We start from the raw sequence: 19,326 nt of genomic DNA on the forward strand, positions 1-19,326 counted from the left end.
TTTCCAAACGATCAATCCGCATCATTCGATAGTATGTAGTCTTTATTTCTTTTCGATCGTGTTGTAGATCGGTTCGTCTTCCGATCCGTTCTTTTTTCTCCGTTTCGTTGTCCTTACTTAACAATTTCCGTCACTAGTCCAGCAGCAATCGTAACACCCTCCACACGCAACATAATTCTACCCAGATCCTTAAAATCCGCATACCGCTCCATACCGACCGGTCGTTGAAATTCGATCTCAACCAACGCGCAAGAATTGTTGCCCAGACAGCGAGGATTCCTCTTAATGACTTCGCCCGTACCCTTGTGCAGCTGTGCCTTTAGTTTGCGGATCGTGGCCGGTTCGATAAGCGACTGATGATGCAGCAGCACCGGATATCCTCTCGTAATCGGAACTTTGATGTTAAACACAACGATTCGTGCGAGTATACGTGTGGCCAACGGGACCGGATGATAAAGGTCGGATAGAATGTACCCGACCGAGATATTGTTGATGTCAACGTTAGCCAAAGTTAGCGATACTTGATCACCGGCAAAAGCGGTCTGGTGAGGTAATTCATCGATCGTGATGTTCTTAACAACGGCTTGCTCCTTGCTGGGACACACCAACACTTTATCGTTTACGCATACAATACCGGACTCGATACGGCCGCAAAGACAAAATCCCGATCCGGTGCCTTTAAATATGTCTGCCACCGATAGGCGGAACGGTTTATCAATAGCGCGTTCCGGCGTTTTGAAGGTATCTGCAAAAAATGGATTGAAGTAAAATATTTTTAAAGATCTTTCCTCAGTGAGCATCGATCGATTCACTTACCAATTACTTTCAAAAGTGTCGGCCCAATGTACCACTGGGTCAATGCGAGATCCGTTGGATCTTTTACCAAATTCTCTCCCGTTAATCCTGAGCACGGAACATAGGTAACGTCCGAATCACGGAAACCAGCCTGTTTAAGGAACACCTTCAATTTGCTCACTATCTCGTCGAATCGTTCCTTTGACCATCCGACCGTATCTAGCTTATTGACGACCACGCCAAGCTGACTGACGCCTAGCGAGCGTACCAACAGTGCGTGTTCTCGCGTTTGACCACCCTGCTCGAAACCGGTTTCAAATTCTCCACGAGTAGCGTCCACAACTAGCAAGGCCACATCTGCCTGATTTGCTCCCGATATCATGTTCGGTATGAAGTCCTTATGTCCAGGAGCATCAAGCAGCGTTATCTGAAAGAGTGTGTTAATCACATTTCAATTTTTCTGACCAATTTAAATCATTTTCGTCTACCGATTGCTTACCTCCTTTGTCGTAGTCTCGAACCGTGTACTGCCAACGTCCATCGTAATGCCCCGCTCCCGTTCCTCACCCGTTTCGTCCAGCACCCAAGCGTACATAAAGCTCGATTTGCCCAACTTTTTGCTCTCCTGCTCGTGTTTGTGCATGACGCGCTGCGAAACATTCCCGGTGTCGTACAGCAGATGGCCCATCAGCGTACTCTTGCCCGCATCCACATGACCAATCACTACCATATGAATGTGGTCCTTCCTGGTGCCGCGTTCCTTGCTAAACAATTCCTTCGCATTTCGCGACGGTTCCTTCGGGGTTGATTTGAGCGATTGGCTCTGAAATTGCAGCTGCTGCTGTCGAGCTTCGTCCGTAATTTCTGGCGTATTGCGACTGGACACGCAGGGTGATTGTACGCGAGGACTGTTCACATCGAAGGCGAGCGTTTTTTTAGCCACCGATGGACTCGGGGTAATTACAACGGTCGTTCCTATATCGCGAACATGCTGTTGAGCGTCGACTGAAGGTGTTGCGATGATAATCGGCACATTGTGGGTAGAAGTTTGAAGTTTCTTTTCCGAGCGTTCCAGCAAACGTTCGCCGATGCCTAAATTCGATCCCCAAAGGTCGCACGTTCAATGTTGAGGAAGAAAAAATGGATAATATTGCGAAATCATCTACGATACGATCGGAATGGATGAATGCTTTAGATTCACAAAAATACCGTATGATAATGTGGTATAAATAGAAAAAAGAATTTATTCGCTAAAGCTTAGACCCTACACAAAATGGATTTTTGTTAAACCGAAAGATAAAACGTTTAATTACAATACATCGAATGGTAATATTTTGTTAACCTATTGCAAGGGAATCGATCAGAGTTATTTAAGAGTCATCCTCTCACGCACTCCCTCCCCTTTGTCTTCAATTGTCAGTTGTTTTTAATTCCTAAATTTCTTTATATGTCCCAACACTATATCGTCTGGAGAGGGTGAATCAAATCGAAACGGCTCGACGGTGGTGTAGGTTGGAAAGTGATGTGAAACTCGTACCGGAAGCTTACGCTTTCTGTAGCGAATTCCCAGCACAATTCCCATAGCAGACGAAGTCAGTGTGCGATGGTTGGAAAGATCCATCTGCAGCACCGAGCTAGCATCGATCGTACAAAATTCATCGATCGTCGGTTTCACTGCTTCCGTGATATCGCAATCGATGAAACCGTATTTAATGGGATCCACTGAATCTGAGGCACCTTTTTGCTTGGTTAAACTTTTCGCCCCCAAGGCAGAATGTTTTGCATCGGGTTTCTGTTTAATGAGTGCCGATTTCAAGTCCAATATCCAACCAGTTTGGGTAAGCATTTGTTGGGATGATGTGTCATCGCTTCCCGACAAAGCCGAGGATGGAGAAGCGCAGGCAAATGGTTTTTTGAAAAGCTGAGGAACATTAAATTTTGGTGATGCATTGGTCGAAAAGGTGGGAGAAGTTCCTTGCGTTCCAAGATGATGTTTTGCCAGGTCTGATAAGTTCGTAAAAGATTGCTTCGGAACGGTAGGCGAAGCCGTCGAAGAGCTCTGTCCAATCGAGAGAGCAGCAAACTGTGCAAGCGATGTGGCTTTAGACGCCGCCGGAGAAGCTACTAGCTTTGGTACATTATTTTCTTTTTCTACCGCTTCATCTCCGGTTGCTTCAGAGCCCAACGGTTTATCGGACGATAAGCTTTGCGTTTCTTGTTTCATGCGTTGCTTCACGAAATCATTCAAATTGACACCACCGCCGGCACTGAACTGCAGCTTCGGTAAAGCAAACCGAACCGCACCAAGGGGAGAAGCATGGTTCGCTTTGGGTGTCATGGGATTAGGAGAAGCTTTTAAATCTTACCTTCCGTAAGCAATCCAATTGTGATGCCCATCCGGAGTGTGTCGAGTCGTTATGCAGCCAAACCGTCAGCAAACAGAGATGAGACACCGAAAAAAAGATACGTTAAAATGAACCTCCGTTAGTATACTTGCGCGCACAATCGCTGTACACTTGCGCCAATTTCACATTCCACTCGAATGAGACCGTGGCGCATGTTTATATATCCAGGGCACATTGGTATCAGCACTGGTACTCTTTTGATTGTGAATGTTATTTTTTTTTTGGTAAAATTCTCAAAAATAAATCCGAATGCCATTTACTACACACTATCAAAGTAAATGTTGAAAAGAGGAAAAATAATAATAATTATTTAAAAATTGCACAACGCACGGTTGCCCATAGTTTAAATTTGAAATTTCACAATATGCAAGTATTCTTCAACCGTAATGTGAGCCATATGGTGTAATGCATGCCAGTACGGTATCTATCACTGTCAGTGTATTGGTGACGGCGTCACCCCGTACATACCTTTTTCCATCGTATCAGCCGCTAGTTTGTTTCCAGATTTTGCGGCTAGCGCTGGTGGCGTCTTGTTGCTGTTCAGCACCTCGTCCAGCGCTTTGCTACAATCATAATCGTGCTTCATGATCGCTTCCACCATCTGACGGTCACTGCACGTTTCGCCAACGATGTCGCGGATTTCATCCATACACGACAGCAACCGTGCACGGTCGTCATCGTTCAGATCCGGCATTTGAAAGCACTGCGAACCATAGTTGTGAATTTTAGTGATAAACAGTGCAAAACAGATTAATAGATTACCTCCGAATCGCGCCTCTTGTGTGCGGCGCCTTCGCGTACATTTTCGGCCGCCAGTTCATCGTCGTCTTCTTCTTCGATGTCGCGATTGTTGGCAAGAAATTCGGACATACTCTGCTGACCTTTGGCCCGGTCGTAGATCCATTGCTGTGCATCGGTTGGAGAGATGCATTCGTCCTCCACCGAATGTCCGTACGGGTAATCGTCATCGTCGTAATCTGATGGGTATTAGGTGCATGAAAATATGATTTTTAAGCTCCACATAGTGAACATTACGTACCATCGTAAACTGCGTTGCGTACATTGCGATGACGAGACATGATTTCAGGGATTTGCTCTGTGTTTCGCAAGCTAACGCAAACTAGTTTCGGTTGACGATCACATGCAGCACAAGTTTCCTGCGATTGTTTCTACACTTAGCAGAAGATTTTGTTCGGCATTATCGAATTATAATTCACTGCTGGCAGAAAACACGACGTGTTTATTTGTTTTGAAGCCAATTCGTGTGCATTGCACGAAAATGTCAATCGCAGATTTCTTCTGGTCAGGTTATAGCGAGGAGTTCATAACTGTGAAGCGATTTATCGAAATTGTGAAATATATGTTGACCTACATTTAATAAATAAAACAAAATAATCTTGAATTACTGTAAAAAAGCTTCAAACAAATAATTTAGGGATATAATCGAGGAAATCCATCAAGACAAAAACACTACAGCTGTGAAGGTCATGGCAGATGACAGTTCCATTTGCTAGGTACTTTTCGTTTGGGTGCCGGTTGGCATCGAGGTTAGGAAATCCCATCCGGCAGGATTGTTTTGAAAACAAAGTAAACGATGCCACCAAAAAAGGACGCTAAAGGAGGAGGAAAAGCTGCTCCAGCCAAGGGTGGCTCCGGTGGAAAGAAAGGGGGCGGTGGTGGTGGTGCTGAAGAAGGTAATACGCTTATGGCCATCGTATTGCTTACTTTGCGCTAAACAGAGTCAATTGCTTGCAGGTGCAGCAAAGGAGAAAAAAGGCGGGTCGGCGGTGAAAGTACGACACATTCTTTGTGAAAAGCAAGGCAAAATAATGGAAGCACTGGAGAAGCTGAAGGAGGGACAGGCGTTCAATGTGGTTGCGACCAACTACAGTGAAGATAAAGCACGCCAGGGAGGCGATCTTGGTTGGCAGATTCGAGGTGCGATGGTGGGACCGTTCCAGGATGCGGCCTTTGCGTTACCCATTTCTACTACCAACGCTCCCAAGTACACGGATCCTCCCATCAAAACTAAGTTCGGATATCATATTATAATGGTGGAAGGCAAGAAATAAATGCTTTCTATGTTTTTCATTTCGTTCGTCGTTCTTCGTCAGCACGATAGTTCGTTTGTAGATTCTTCACTAGTTGCCCAGTTTGATAGAAGCAGTAGGAGGCCACATACAAGCCTAGATAGTTGCTGATGCTCTCGGTGTAGGTGCGCTGGAGGTAGATGAAGCCCACGCTTTCGGAGGCAAAAAAGAAAAAGTTCGACAGCACCGAGGGTATGAACACATGCGTACCGATAATTGCACGCCAGCGACTGTCGGCCGGTGTGCAGTGATTTACCAGCCTTTCGAGCAAAATGCAAACCCAATTTATCAGTGACCATATGAGGATGAACAGAAACACCCCGTGCCAGATATAGATGAACGCGAAGGTGGCTAAACTGGCAAGAATTTTTCGCGGCAGCCCGGACGTTTTCGTGCACAGTTCGGTGTAGATGTACTTGAACAGGAACTCGTACAAACTTCGATCGAAAAACTTCCACATGTCCGAGTACTGATTCACTCTTGCAATGCATATTGGCTTGGCCGGCATATCAATGCCATCGAAGCGACCAAACGCTATGCCGACACCATAGAACACGACGTATTTGATGCAGAAAAATTGCCCCATCAGAAAACCCAGGCCATACAGTGCCCAAAGATTAACGTGTCGTAGCAGTACCAGATCTTGCTGGATGAGATTCACATAGAGGAAATGTTGTCCTGCCAGCATGACCAGCGCCCAAAACCATGCCATCATTAATCGTTTCGCCAGTATCCACATGCGGTAGACAAAGCTGTTTGGTTCCAGTTCATGCTGGAAATGGCTGTGGAGCGTTTTGAACCGGCTATACACTATGGCGGGTCCCATTAAGAGAAGCGGAAAGTACAACAAATAAGCCATCAGATCACGCAAACCATAGTGCTCTTTCGTTGATGGTTCCCGGCCCTTGTCCAGACAGAAGCTGGTGCACTTAATCACGTTCCACGAAGTGATCAGGCTCAGCTCCAGCAGTTGATCGTTGTGGATGTTGAAGTGTACATTTAGCTTGTCGTAAAAGTACCACACCTTGAAGTAATTAATAACCGCAATCCACAGGAATGTTTTCAGCCAAATAGTGCACCGATAGTACTTTGCTGGATTACCGTAATAGAATGATAAGCTTTGAACTAGTATCACTGTTAATACTGGCACGTTGTACATGCGAAGAATCACAATCAATCCAAATATCGTTAGAATGGTGGAAGTATGCTTAGCGCAAACACGGCGAGAAAGTTCCATCACAACGACGTGTACCAGGAAATATAGCCCGTGCCGTTCTACGAACCCGATGTAATGTTCCCATTCCCAATCGAAATCGTCACGTCGTCGGTTTTTGAATATGAACCAACCGGTGTCGAGTGTGTGGTAGTTTTCCAAGTTTTCTGTAAAAAAAATTGAGTTGACTGTAGCATCATTCGATTTTAACACTCCCAAAATGCTCTTACCATTGCTTAATTCATAGTTTTTGTAAAAAGAGTATAGTAAACATCCAACGTAGAGTGCCGCACAACCGAACAGTTCTTTGGAAGGCTTGTGCGCCATTTCGAAACACCATTTATAAGGTCACTTTGATCACTGTCTTGAAAATGTGTCACTAAACCTTCATTATTATTATCGCCAACTATGATTTGGCGATTAAATACAAAAAGTAAATGAATGAAAATTGTCGATTTTGATCCGATCTTTACCATGACCGGCGATTGTACAGCAGAAACTATTTGTTTACTTTTGAATGCATCCTGCAACAAAGGAATAAACAAATCACCAAACAATAGCATCGCAAATGGACATCCACGTTTGACAGCAACATAAATTTACGAAATTGCTGGTCTAATCGACGGTTTGAATTTTATTCCATTTTCGAATGTACCACGTGTTTAATATTTTTCAATAAAACGTGATTATTGCTTACTTACCTATAATATTCATATCATTTACATTAATGGAAAAATGAGACAATGATTCGATTTTTTTGCGTTGGCTTTATTGTACTTTCATTTCACTGTTTAGACAAATTTTTCGAAATACACTTAAAATAATACACTGGTAAAAAATAAGTACTTATGTGTGTAATGTTTTTTTTCTTCTTCTTAAAATCAAAATGCGTGCTTCCACCTACAGTAAGTATCAGTTTCTGTTCCTCTCACCAAAAGCGATTACTTAAACTAAGAATGAAAAGCTAACGTGTAGATGACATGCAACAAACGTAGAAAATTGAGAATAATATTTTTAAAAAATGGAACAAAAATTGCCCAAAAGCAAAATACATCGTATGTGTACACTGGTAGCGGGGTTGTTTTCTCTTTCTTTTGTAGATCTTATTCACCTAATATCACATGTTTGATTTGTTTAGAAACCCTTCAACGTTTGCGCTTCTTGTAAACGTTTCAATATGCAAATGATTAGACCTTGGTCTTCAAATTTTTCCCTTTTGTAAATATGATAGAAGCTCCTAACAACATTCTACAACAAGATATTTTAAGCGATTGTTCTCCTTGTGTGATCCTCCTCGTTTTTTTTTCGTTTGTAAAATTGTGATGAGATTGTTGCTTTTTTCTTATTGTTAATCGTTACACGTCAGGCAACTGTACCGCAAATATAATGTGCATCGTGATGTTCTACCGCTAGTAGCCGTTTAGTATAAGTGTAGTATCATGATTAAATGTTAAAGTACCAATAGAAATTGAATAAATTAATGTACATGCGTAGAGTGATAAATATGAAATAAATAAGAGTGTGAATAAATACATAATTTAAATAAATACATAAATTAATTCCCTACACACTTACTCAAAAGTAATACTATCTTTGGTGCTTATCGTTTTAAAGCAAAATTAGTTTTTGGTTATATGTTAACTATTTTTGGTGTTCTGGACTAGATAATGTACATGGTGATGACTAGTCTGACATGTTCGTGAGGGGTTTTGAGATCTTATGAAAGCCGAAAAAAGCTTACAGTGAAGTAAATAAATAAATAAATATGACTAGAAAATGACCAGAAAACGTGTTGAATACTTTCTAAAGGTACATACACCCTGACTAGTGGGCCCTGCTGGACTAGCTGTGATGTGATCGACGTAACTGGACTAGAATGGCTTCCTTTTTCTTTGGTACAAATATACGTGACTAGAAACTAAAGTATTCAAGTATGACTAGCTTGCACCTAAAACTAAACAGTTTGCACCACACTAATTCCTAAACCTTGATTACATTCTACTTAGTGGGTGCGCATGTTGGCATGTTGTGCTATAAGTTGATACCTTTCATTTCGTACTCACTGCTTCGCAGCAGCCAGACCGAAGGCCTTCGCTACCTAACATGGCACGGTTATTCGCACGATTGCAAAAGCCTCTCCCGAACCTGCAGCGCACCGTTTCAAATGCATCACCACCATCACTAGGAACGGCGCGGGGAAGTGCATTCGAAAGACTTTGCGTTTTAATGAAACGAAATCAAAACTCAAACAAAAAATCGTATACAGAATGCAACAGCTTTCCAGTGTGGAAAGGATTTTCTTATAACGTTAGTAGTGATCCATATCTGTTTGGCGCTAGCCACTTATGTGCACAATCGTAATTGTGACAGCGAAAGGGAATTGATTGAAATCTTTATAGATCTTACTCGGTGCTCATAACAAGAGTGGTTGTGCTTCAAATGTTTATCGAAAGTAAAAGTTTAGAAGATTGATCATTCGATCGTTTCGGCTTCGTTCATTTGACATTCGGGCTTATACACCGAACGCCGAGGTTCGAATCTCATCTTGATTATATTAAAGTCATTGAGCGATAAAAAGGAATCCGAAAAAGTGGAATGTGCTTGAAAGACGATGTAAATGAAATGAAATGGTAAATGGGGATGATGTTATTTAAATGTACAAAAAAAAACTATTGGAAATGAATCAACCAATCCACTTATTTCCTGTATGAGTGCGTATGTCGAACGAAAAACGGACCGAACTTTTATAGGGGTGCCTGAACAGGAATAGAATATAAATCACACAATATATTAAACCTAACGCTTTACACGAATGACTAGATGTTTACTCATCTTTGGGAGGTTGTGGGTTTTTGAAGTTTTGCAAACTTCGAAACCTCGAATGTACAAGAAGTATGGACTGTAGGACGGAAGTTCCTGATTTTGTTTTCTTCGTATAGCAATATAGTTTTAGCAAATAGTGTTTTACAAATGATTACAAAGGAAGGAAAGAATGTAGAAATAGTTAGAGAGCAAAGAATGAAACGATAGAATACAGTAGGAAGAAAGAAAAAAGCACACAGCGTTTAAGAAAAAAAAACACTCGAAACTCGCCACCGAAACTTCCGCCAAAACAAGAGAAGAAAGAAAAGTATGATAAAGAATTAAATAAATCCTACGAACTAGAGTATTTCGTGAAGCTTTGCTTCTGTAAAACCTAGCGACTAGCATTTGCTCGTAATCTTTGGAATGTAGAAATGTACAAAAATGTCTCCCTTTATCTCTCTCCCACTCTCTCCCTCGCTCTCTCTCACTCTCGTCAGTCTATGGCTAGCTTATAAGTTACTAACAGTACGGTAGGGCCACTGATGCGTGGTAACCATTCCACACTTCCCTAAATAGTAATCCTTTGGTATGGCGCTGTAGAATCGGGTTCGATACGTTAAAGAAATGTACAAATGTTGCATTTTTAGAAATGCTGCCTCGCTAAGGTCAAGGCATCCCAGCGGTAGAACATCACACTGCATCACACCTCTGTGTACAACACTTATTAAGTAATAATAGTCAAGAGTACAATGCTAACGCTGCTATTCACGTACGATCGCTCCGCACTCGAAAACGATCGTTAACGGCAGGTCTTTGGGTACGAATGTAAAGAAACTCGATCGTTTACACACACAGAAAAAAAAAAACCTTCAACCATCAAAAAGGAAACTTCTCTTACAGGCTAAGCTTACCTACACAACCAGTGCCGTCGTGTGGCGAATGACGGACGGTCCGTTGCGGAGTCGTGCGAGTGCTGCGGCGGCCAGGTTCTCTTCCTCGGTGAAACGATCGCAATAGGCCGAACGGTACTGACGCTCCATCTCGTCGTCATCATCTTCGTTGTCACGGTAGTCCTCATTGATGACCAATGTACGCTCCTCACAGTCACTGTCCTGATCGTGATCTTCGTCGTGATCCAATGCAACACTGCCCCGTCCCGATGAGGATACTACCGAACTGGCACGTTCCTCCACAAACGTCACTGTTGACGTATCCGCATAGTATCCGGAAGTGATCACTTCAATTTCCTGCACGCCACTATCGTTGGATGCGAGCGTCCGGTACATGGTAAGCGGTGGTGGCTTAGTTCTAGGAACCAAGTCTTCCACGGAGGCAGTGTACGTAACGATGCTACTTTCCATCGATTGGGTCGATTGGTTGGAATGGTTCGAATCTTCTCCAGGATACTGAGCTCCGACTGTGACGGTTGGACTTGGAGCTCGCTTAGCCGCCACCTTCTTGTTTGGCTGTTTGTTGTGCGTTAGCTGGTGTTTCTTGAGGTAGGCAGGCCGTTTAAATGTTTTGTCACACTGGTTGCACCGGAACTTACCGGAGGCACTGTCCGAGTCGGCAGAATCACTGCTCGCTTCAACCTTGCCAGCACTGCCCTTCTTCCCAACCTGATCGCGTGGTTTATGCCATCGACGGTGCGACGCTAGGTTTGCAGGACAGTTGAACCGTTTGCCACACTCGGGACACCGGTACTCGAGCAGTACGATACAGGAACAACGATGCTGTGCCAACCCGAACGCATCCTCAAACTCCAGACGGCAAAGTTTACAGTTGTAGCCACCGATCACGTTCGGAATGGCGGCAAGTTCGGCGCGCACCTCATCCGACACCTCGACCAGATTGAACTGTGGATCAATGTCACCGGATTCACGTGGCGAATCTCCACTGAGTGCTTCCTCCAGCGAGATAATGATCGTTCCCGAGACGGGTGATGAGTTCTCTTCGTCGAACTTTAGCTTCCGGATGGCTTTCGCACGCCGTTCCTTTGTACCGCCCGAGGCAGCAGTTGCTGTGGGTGGATTTTTTGCACTCTTCGGTGGAACTGGAACGGTTGGTTCGCTGGCACTCTTACCATCCTTTGCCTTTGCCGGTGTGATTAAATCCTTCCGCACGTCAATTAGCACCGGTTCGCTTGCTTCCGTGCACGGTTTGGTACGCTTTGGCAGTGATTCTTCCGTTTTCGGCGGCACATTTAGCTGATTGTCTTCGCGGTAACGCTTCTTCAACGGTGAAGGAGTGGCCGGTGGTGTAATGGGACCTCCCGCCGATACTTGCCGTACGGTTAAATCCAACGGACTGTCGCCTCCGGTTGTCGTGGGTGGTTTGGCGTTGGAAATGACCGGTCTTCCGACTACATCACCGTACTGTACTTTGTAGGATGCCGGTAAACTGGCCACCGTCGTCAGGAGACCAGCTGGGGATGGTTGGCGGGATTGTGCGGGTTGTACGATTGCTGCCATCCTTGCATGTCACAACACTCGGGAACACAGAAACACACTTGCCGAACACGGGATACGAGTGTAAAAGCACACTTTCGAACTAGCACTATCTGACCTCCAACACGCCTAATGTCTCGAATGGCGCAATGTGAAAAGGCCACTACGTTTTTTTTTTGGGTTGAAATACTATTTACAATGTTCAGTCTCTGCCACTACTATTCCACGATTTCTCTTGCGCTCGGTTTGCGTATCGTATCGTGTGCGTGTATGACCTCGGCCGTGGCCAGGCACTGAATGATCCTCCGTCCGGAAGATCCGGACCGTTTTATATGCGCTCAGCAGCAGTCAGCGTACCGTGTGGAACTGTCCCTCTTTCGGTCGCGTAAACAACGGCCCTGCTCAAGGGGTTCCATCGTACATAACGCACATCCACAAGGATACGAAACAAAAATCCCCTTTACACAATCGTAACAGGGAGATCGTGTAAACCGGTCCTGTGTCTGCCACCACCGGAAGGAACGGAAGAAGCGGATACATAAGAAACGTTCATGTGTGCGCATGTGTTTCTCCCCTCTTTTATTTCCCAACGCTCGATACGCACACAACGATAGTCGGAGAAGAGAGAAGAGAAGAGAACGCCGCACGGATGTAAACACAACCCCGCGCTCTTCTTTTCCCTTCCACCGGGGGTTTTTCGGCATCAGGTCCTCGGCATCAGTGGCACGCGACTCCGACTTGCACAAAGAACTCGAGCACGTGCGGCGTTGACGACGTCCTTTCCTTTCTGTGCTAGTTTTGCGGGTTGTGTATTCTTTACTCTCTCTCTCTCTCTCTCTCTCTCTCTCTCTCTCTCTCTCTCTCTCTCCCTCTCGCTTTCATCATTCCGTAAGGACATTCGGTAAGGACTCTTTAAGCGTCCCATTTCCCTTTTGCACAATCATTCACAACGATCCGTGGCAAAGGTGGTTGAATTCGATTCATCAGGTTTTTGGCTTGTTCTTCTTGCGCCGGGTTTTGTATCTCGTTTTTTTGTTTGTTGGGTATCTTCTAATGCCGGCCAATTTTTCCACAGCATAACGCACGCGGGTGCGGATGGTGATTCATGCCACAACACATACAGCACTACTTTTTATTTCTGTTTTCGTATGTGGTTGTGTATGTATTTTTCTTTTTTCTTTTGAGCTTAATGCAGTTTCTCTTCCTCTTTCTATGTCCATTCCAACGTGCCTTCACCCCGTCCTTTTCGTCCTTTAAGATCACTACCGAAAAGGGGGGATTTCCTTATAGGGAAAAAAGGGATTTTCCCCTTTTCCCTCGAGGATCCTGACACGGGGCTGGGGCAGACACGATCGTACGAACGGCGTTGGTTTTAGGGCTGTTAATTATGATTAGTTTTTTTTCTGTTTGTTGCAGCATATTCAGTAAAGCGTGAAAGTAGATGGAAATGAATATGCGTGTACGCAAAAACGCATTTTCATATCAACCTTTTTTTCCATCTGGAACAAGGCCAGCGGGCAGCGGGCAAAAGGGAGATTGATTTTCATTTATCCAAACGTTCCTGTGTTGCTGGTTTTGTGTCGCTATTTTTTTTTATTCTTCTACCATTATTTTTATTATTCGTTTCAACTCCTCTTGCGCCACAGCTGCACGCAGTAGAACGCCTAAAATGGCTCGTGCCGTGGCGTGTGTTGTGCACGATGGTGAATTTTTCTGCATTATTGTTTTTTTTTTTGCCTGAGCTAAAGAGCAGAGGTTTGGTGAAGCGAACTATCGGCTAGGGAATACGATCCCGAATATACCTTCTTTTTTCTTTGTTGGCACTTTATATGAAACCGTTAAGTTACAGCCGAAATGCAGCTGCTGATCAAGCCGAAGGATCGATTGTGCGTGTGTATGTGTTTTTTTTTGTTATTGATTTTTCGACCAGATTGACATTTTGGTCGCAGGTAAAAAGGGATATCCTTTCCGTACTGGTAAGATTCCGAAGCTTTCGGCACTCCGACGATCATATGTTTCGAGGATCGAGGATCTTTCCGGTGTCAATGAACTTTTTTTTCCATTCTTGCCGATATGTTACGTTTTCGAACATAACTTATGATGCTTTATTGTGGATGTCTTTTAAAGGGATTCCTATACAAGGAACAGGCGGAGAACCGGAATCGGTCTTGGATTTTGCAGATCACAAAGATTTTGATCATCTTTTATTTGTATCATTTCTCGTCAGCTGCTGATTTTGAATTTTATTCGGCAATCGGTATGAGTGTCCTTCCGCTAATGGTGACAGTTGTGATATTATTAATTTGTTTATATTAGATTTTTTTTTGAAAATATTTTTTACACATGAGGTAAAGCAAAAATGTATCTAAATCTGATTAACTATTTTGTGCTTAAAATTTCTGCTTTCTACAAGCTCCAATCCAGGTTAAAAAGTCATCTGTCTAACTGTTTGTAATGCACCTTACATCCTTAGTTCTTAACCTTCCTCACTGATGTCACCTGTCCCGATTTTTTCTAAGGGAAGTTAACCTTCCTTTAAGACACTTGCTATAAAAGGGCACGTTCTTTTATGCTGTTCCTTCCATATATGTGTGTGCGCCTTTTTATCGCTCCATAAACACCGGTAGCAACTACTCGGTAATAGGAGCTACCACAAAACTCACCCTTTTTGCTACGACGTCTTAAACCGTCTTTACTGTCGGGGAATGTGGAACTTAAGGCTCGTAAAGCAGCGTCGTCTGGAGCGTTGGAAGACCGTATGGAAGACCCCTACCTTCAATCGTCTAGAAGCAATATGGCAACCAACGGTGCGGAATGTTTTCAATCGAGGGAAGTGGTTCTCCGTTTTCTCAACGAAAGGAAGGTGAGGATTTCGTCCCTTTTTTTGCACTATCAAGTTCACGGTCCACGGTAAGGCATGGAGGGGGGATTGAGTGGTTGAACAATGAGCTTACATTACTAAAGCTTTAATGCAATTAAATCATTGCATTAGGTGCTTCTACTGTTTGGAGTAGTCCTCTGAAGTTTGGAGCATTGTTATACAAATTAAATACCTAAATTTCAACACAAAAACTATTATATGTTTTCAAAAAGAAACACCCTTTAATCGACCACTCGAAGCGAATAGTTGTGCTCAACATGGAAGGTGTGTTCTCCCAACCTTGTCGACACTGTTTGCCTTTACCAGCTCCACATGTTTATCATTGCTTATTATCGAGCAAATAAGATAATCATAATAAAAATCTATCGTATCGCGGGGGTTATAAGGAGGCAAAAAAAAACAGGACACCAGCTTTGTCACGCTGCCGTACAATCGGTTCTGGTCGTGTGCATTTCGTTATATTCTAGTTATTTATTTATTCCATTAATCTACCAACTACGTGCACCACGTACACACTACACCTAGATCGGAAACGGATTTTGTGTATCACGAGGTAAATTAAAAAAACAAATGCTGCCCCCTAAAAAACGTGAAATACACACGCGCCAACAAACATACCAAAGGTGCTACCATGTGTGACATACGCCGTGTAGAAGCGTGTGTAGTTTAAATTGTGTGTCCTGCGTGGCATAAATTATGCTTTTAGTCGCACACCTTTAGCAAACCTTTATCTCACCTGGCACAGGCACTGCACCCGTGTGCACAACCACCCGAAAAAAAACAAGCGGAATAGCATTAAATAATGCGTGTATAAATATGCCTTGATTCGATTTCCCCATTCGGAGTGTATTTTCTAAATTATGAAAAGGCAACAAACAAAAAAAAGAAACTCGATTCGAAATGCTTCTACACAAAACGGCAGTGTAGAGTGTGTGTGTATATTGGACATTTAAAGTACGCTTTTGCATTATCGGTGTACATCCGGGCTGTAATCACTCTCGCGATAGGGAATGAATCGAGGCAACAACTGCATTTGCCTTAATAAAGCAAAAAAAAAACGTATAAGGTTTTCCACCACCCATTCTAACCCATTTTTTCCACCCTTAGCAGCGTCGGGGAAAAGGGGTTTCTAAAAACCTTCTAACAATGCACCACCCCTTGCATATGTTCGATATGCTTTGCTTGCCTACTACCTATTGCCATGCAGTCCAGCGATGCTAGAGCTAGAGAGTTACTGTGGAATCCATTATGCTTCGGTACGAAACAGGCCCATGGCAATGGTATGCAACGGTTCGGTTCGCTTTATCGGCGGCTCACCCTTACTACGAATGCGAGATTTGCTGCCACCTAGAACGAATGCTGTGCACATTATCCTGCCCGTGTGTTGCAACGATCCCTTCGGATTCCTCCTGGATTGTGTTTGTGTTTGTGCTTTACAGACTTGTTTTACGAAGCTACCGATACTACAGAACCGTACCGTTGGTCAAAATTTTTCCCCCATTCGTTCTGGCGAGGAAAAATACTCTCCTCCCTTCTACCTCCATTCTACCTTTTCCCCGATGATACCCCAACCGAGAAAATTGGGCATTCTTCTACGCTTCCTTCTTTTTCGAAGCCCAAGCTATGTTTTAATGCTTTGTACAGTAGTTCCACCCTAGTTCGGGATGGTTTTACTTCTTTTTTTGCTTCGTAAGGGATGGATTATGTTTGCCCAGCGGTATTTGGTAGCTTGTAGTGTTCGATCGTGGGATGGAACTGGCGTTGCATTAAGGGCAAAAAAAAAACGGCTCAACGAAAGTGAGCAGAAGCGAACGGGCGTCGACGACGATGATGCATGCTCTGCTGCGAGCGTTGATTGACAGCATCCAATGCAAGGAGAATTATGGACATAATTAAACGGCACAGAATACGAGCGAATGCAAATGAGTTTGAGTAATATGATTTCGGTACATTTCGTGGAGGGGTTGAAAATTATGCGACTGAATTGTGACATTCAGTGAATTGTGACATTTTGCTAGATTATTATATTCAAACAATCTACTTAAAGATAGTTTTTGGAAAACTAATTCAATGCCTCACTTCCTAACTATAAGTCCTCTAAGAAAACAATTAGACAAAACTAATCAATCATTTCAAACACTCGCCTAAGGATATCAATTCACTGTTACTTTGCTGTGGCTTTACGGTCCAGAAGGTTCATGTCAAGATAAGTATCAAATTATGCACTCAATGAAGGCTTATCTCAGCCATTCCAGACGGTCGTATTGTATTCGGATTGAAAGATGATTGAATTATAGCAACACAGGGAAAGGGAAACTTCGAAGTGGGAGACATTTCTTACCAGAAAAAAAAAATGTCGATAATTACTATTTTAGATAATAATTTTTTTTCTATTTCTTATTCCCTTAAATTGTGTTGAAACACAAAAAAAAAATCGAGTGATTATTTTATTTTATTATGCATCATCCACTAGAGCAAAACGCCTATGACTCATCGTCAATACCGAAAGGTCTAAAAATAATACTTCCAGTGTATGGTTTTTGGCATCGTTTCAACAACCTGTTGCATTCCGTACGATACAAACCTGTTACTTATGTACCATCGAATGCATAAGGAATGTATGTACGAAGTGCTGTGCGGCAAAACACAAAATCATCACGCATTCCCGCCAATGTTTGACGCGCATGAGTCGAACCCGAGCCGGCCCCGACGGTGATTAGTCATCCTTACGATATTAGCCCCAACGTGTGCATGCTACTATGACTCACGGTGAGAGCCCACCGAATGATTCCGTACCACGTTCGGGGGCATCGGTAGTGAAAGAATAAAAATTTAAAAATAGTACAACGGTCCATCCACTAGGCGCCTCCATCGGGGATGGATGGATGAGTAACCGGATGGGATGATCCATTTTTTTTGGGTGTCAATTTTAAATCGTACAAAAGTGTCGGTGCTTCAATATATTAATTTTAATTAAACGTCATCGGCGTACGTTCCGTCCAGTTTTCGTGTGTGCGTCTAGCAAAATGATTCTCCCATCTAAAAGAGCGTACGGGAATGATGTGCAAAAGCATAAAAAGAGATTTTCCTTACACTACCAAAACCTTTCCCATAAAAACGGGAAAGAAAATCCAAAAACTCTTAAGCTCTTACACGACGAGGTACTTCTTATTCAATTAGGATCTGGAAACGGATAAATGGGTTTCGTTGTGTGACGAAAACTCATCTTCGTTCAGCACCCGATGATCCACCCTCTGGCCTCGTGTATCGCGGTGGCATTAGAAGAAGGGTGGAACATTGAATTCCCTCGACCGTGTGCGATGGCATAACGTCGCATTTGTCACTGACGTACTCACTCGGTCGGTGGTGGTGGTGGGATTTGTTGGAAAATTTTCAAACCTATCCTCCATTTTTGTGACAATGTCCACAGGATTTTCCCGGATGGGTCGAATGTGCTATCGAATTACGGTGATTGGTGTGTGGGACTGTGGATACGGTTTGTAATTAAGATTGTGCAGGGTGCACGATAAATATTCATTCGATGTCAACGCATACGGAACCTTTTGCAAGACGCACGAAGAAAAAGCAGAGAACGAACCTTTGCGTGAAGTTGTTTGCGAGAAATAATACTTCACGCTTGCAGAGATGGATGAGAGATGAAGGCTTTCGGTAACGATGTGCTATCACGTGTCCTTCCAAACGACACCCCTTATAAAATCGTTTGTTCCAACGTTCCGTCTGTTGTTAGCATTGCGATATAGAGAAACGAACATTTAATGTGGTAGCATGGTAAAAGTGATTTTCCCATGTTTGGGAAACCATTTCTTCCTGATTTTCTTTCTTCCCCAAAATAAGTGGAATTTTGCCACAGTTTCCAGTGACGAAACTTTCTATCTTGACAAAATGTAGCACGTACTGCTTGCGCACAAGCCTATAGATAAAATCATTGAATCTTTTGCACTAATTGGAAGAAAAAAATCATCCACATTAGAAGTTAGTTTAATGATTTTTTAATTGAACAATGTTGATAGGTTCACATAATCACATGATACAAAATGATCTTTTGGTTTCATATTTCGGTTGATAGCAGCGATTAATTTTAATTGTAATAATCACTGTAACATATCGGTTTAATAGGATGTGTTTTAAAGGATATACAAAAAAGTCTATAAAATAAATTATTTGTTTATTCCTCTCCTAAATTTGGGAAGAATGAATTCAAAATAAAAAATAAATAAACATTTTTATTTAACATTTCCATTTTTCTCAGGCTTTTCCAATGGAAGGAAAACACAGCAGGTACACCAAACTCAGCGGCTAAGATTAATCCGTATGTGGTACGCCAAACTAATACGCACTCGAGCAAAAAACTCCTTTTCTTTGAGAGTCCCTTTCCTTGCAACAGTGTATTTAATTTATGTTCAATTTCTTTATATCGCCTGCAGTGGGAACTTTTTTTTCTCTCTCGCTTCAAGTGCCGAGCCATGAATGGGCATGAAAAAGGGTAATTAGCAATGCCTAAAGTGTCAGCAAAAAAAGGGTTTTACAAACTGCATACGAAACGGTAAGGAAGTGGTGGCCCAAGCGATCTTTGCTACCGATATTGCTATTCAGCTTGAAGCATTCTTCTTCGCTTCTGCTCGATCTTAAGAATTGATATCACACTTTCAACACAAAGGAAATACAATGA

At 43.0% G+C, this 19,326-nt stretch overlaps 4 protein-coding genes across 4 annotated transcripts; 1 reads left to right on the forward strand and 3 right to left on the reverse strand.

The window, feature by feature from the left end:
- Positions 1-24: 24 nt before the first annotated feature.
- Positions 25-4,532, reverse strand: LOC125764653 (protein HBS1). The gene is made up of 6 exons (XM_049429090.1): positions 4,240-4,532; positions 3,963-4,177; positions 3,669-3,903; positions 1,295-1,887; positions 817-1,222; positions 25-745 (listed from the first exon to the last, which is right to left on the reverse strand). The coding sequence occupies exons 1-6, from the start codon at positions 4,277-4,279 to the stop codon at positions 114-116; spliced, it is 2,121 nt and encodes a 706-aa protein (XP_049285047.1). The 5' UTR covers positions 4,280-4,532; the 3' UTR covers positions 25-113.
- A 127-nt stretch (positions 4,533-4,659) lies between these two features.
- On the forward strand, positions 4,660-5,291 carry LOC125764660 (peptidyl-prolyl cis-trans isomerase NIMA-interacting 4). The gene is made up of 2 exons (XM_049429099.1): positions 4,660-4,894; positions 4,956-5,291. Exons 1-2 carry the CDS (start codon positions 4,795-4,797, stop codon positions 5,270-5,272), a joined length of 417 nt encoding a protein of 138 aa, XP_049285056.1. The 5' UTR covers positions 4,660-4,794; the 3' UTR covers positions 5,273-5,291.
- Positions 5,289-7,042, reverse strand: LOC125764655 (protein-cysteine N-palmitoyltransferase Rasp). Its single transcript, XM_049429092.1, has 2 exons — positions 6,734-7,042; positions 5,289-6,670 (listed from the first exon to the last, which is right to left on the reverse strand). The coding sequence occupies exons 1-2, from the start codon at positions 6,828-6,830 to the stop codon at positions 5,289-5,291; spliced, it is 1,479 nt and encodes a 492-aa protein (XP_049285049.1). The 5' UTR covers positions 6,831-7,042.
- Positions 7,043-7,085: 43 nt separating this feature from the next.
- LOC125764654 (insulinoma-associated protein 1) lies at positions 7,086-12,553 on the reverse strand. Its single transcript, XM_049429091.1, has one exon. The coding sequence runs from the start codon at positions 11,777-11,779 to the stop codon at positions 10,220-10,222; it is 1,560 nt and encodes a 519-aa protein (XP_049285048.1). The 5' UTR covers positions 11,780-12,553; the 3' UTR covers positions 7,086-10,219.
- Positions 12,554-19,326: the final 6,773 nt, after the last annotated feature.

Source organism: Anopheles funestus, chromosome 2RL (assembly GCF_943734845.2).
Source record: "Anopheles funestus chromosome 2RL, idAnoFuneDA-416_04, whole genome shotgun sequence".
In the NCBI taxonomy this organism is placed as follows: domain Eukaryota; kingdom Metazoa; phylum Arthropoda; class Insecta; order Diptera; family Culicidae; genus Anopheles; species Anopheles funestus.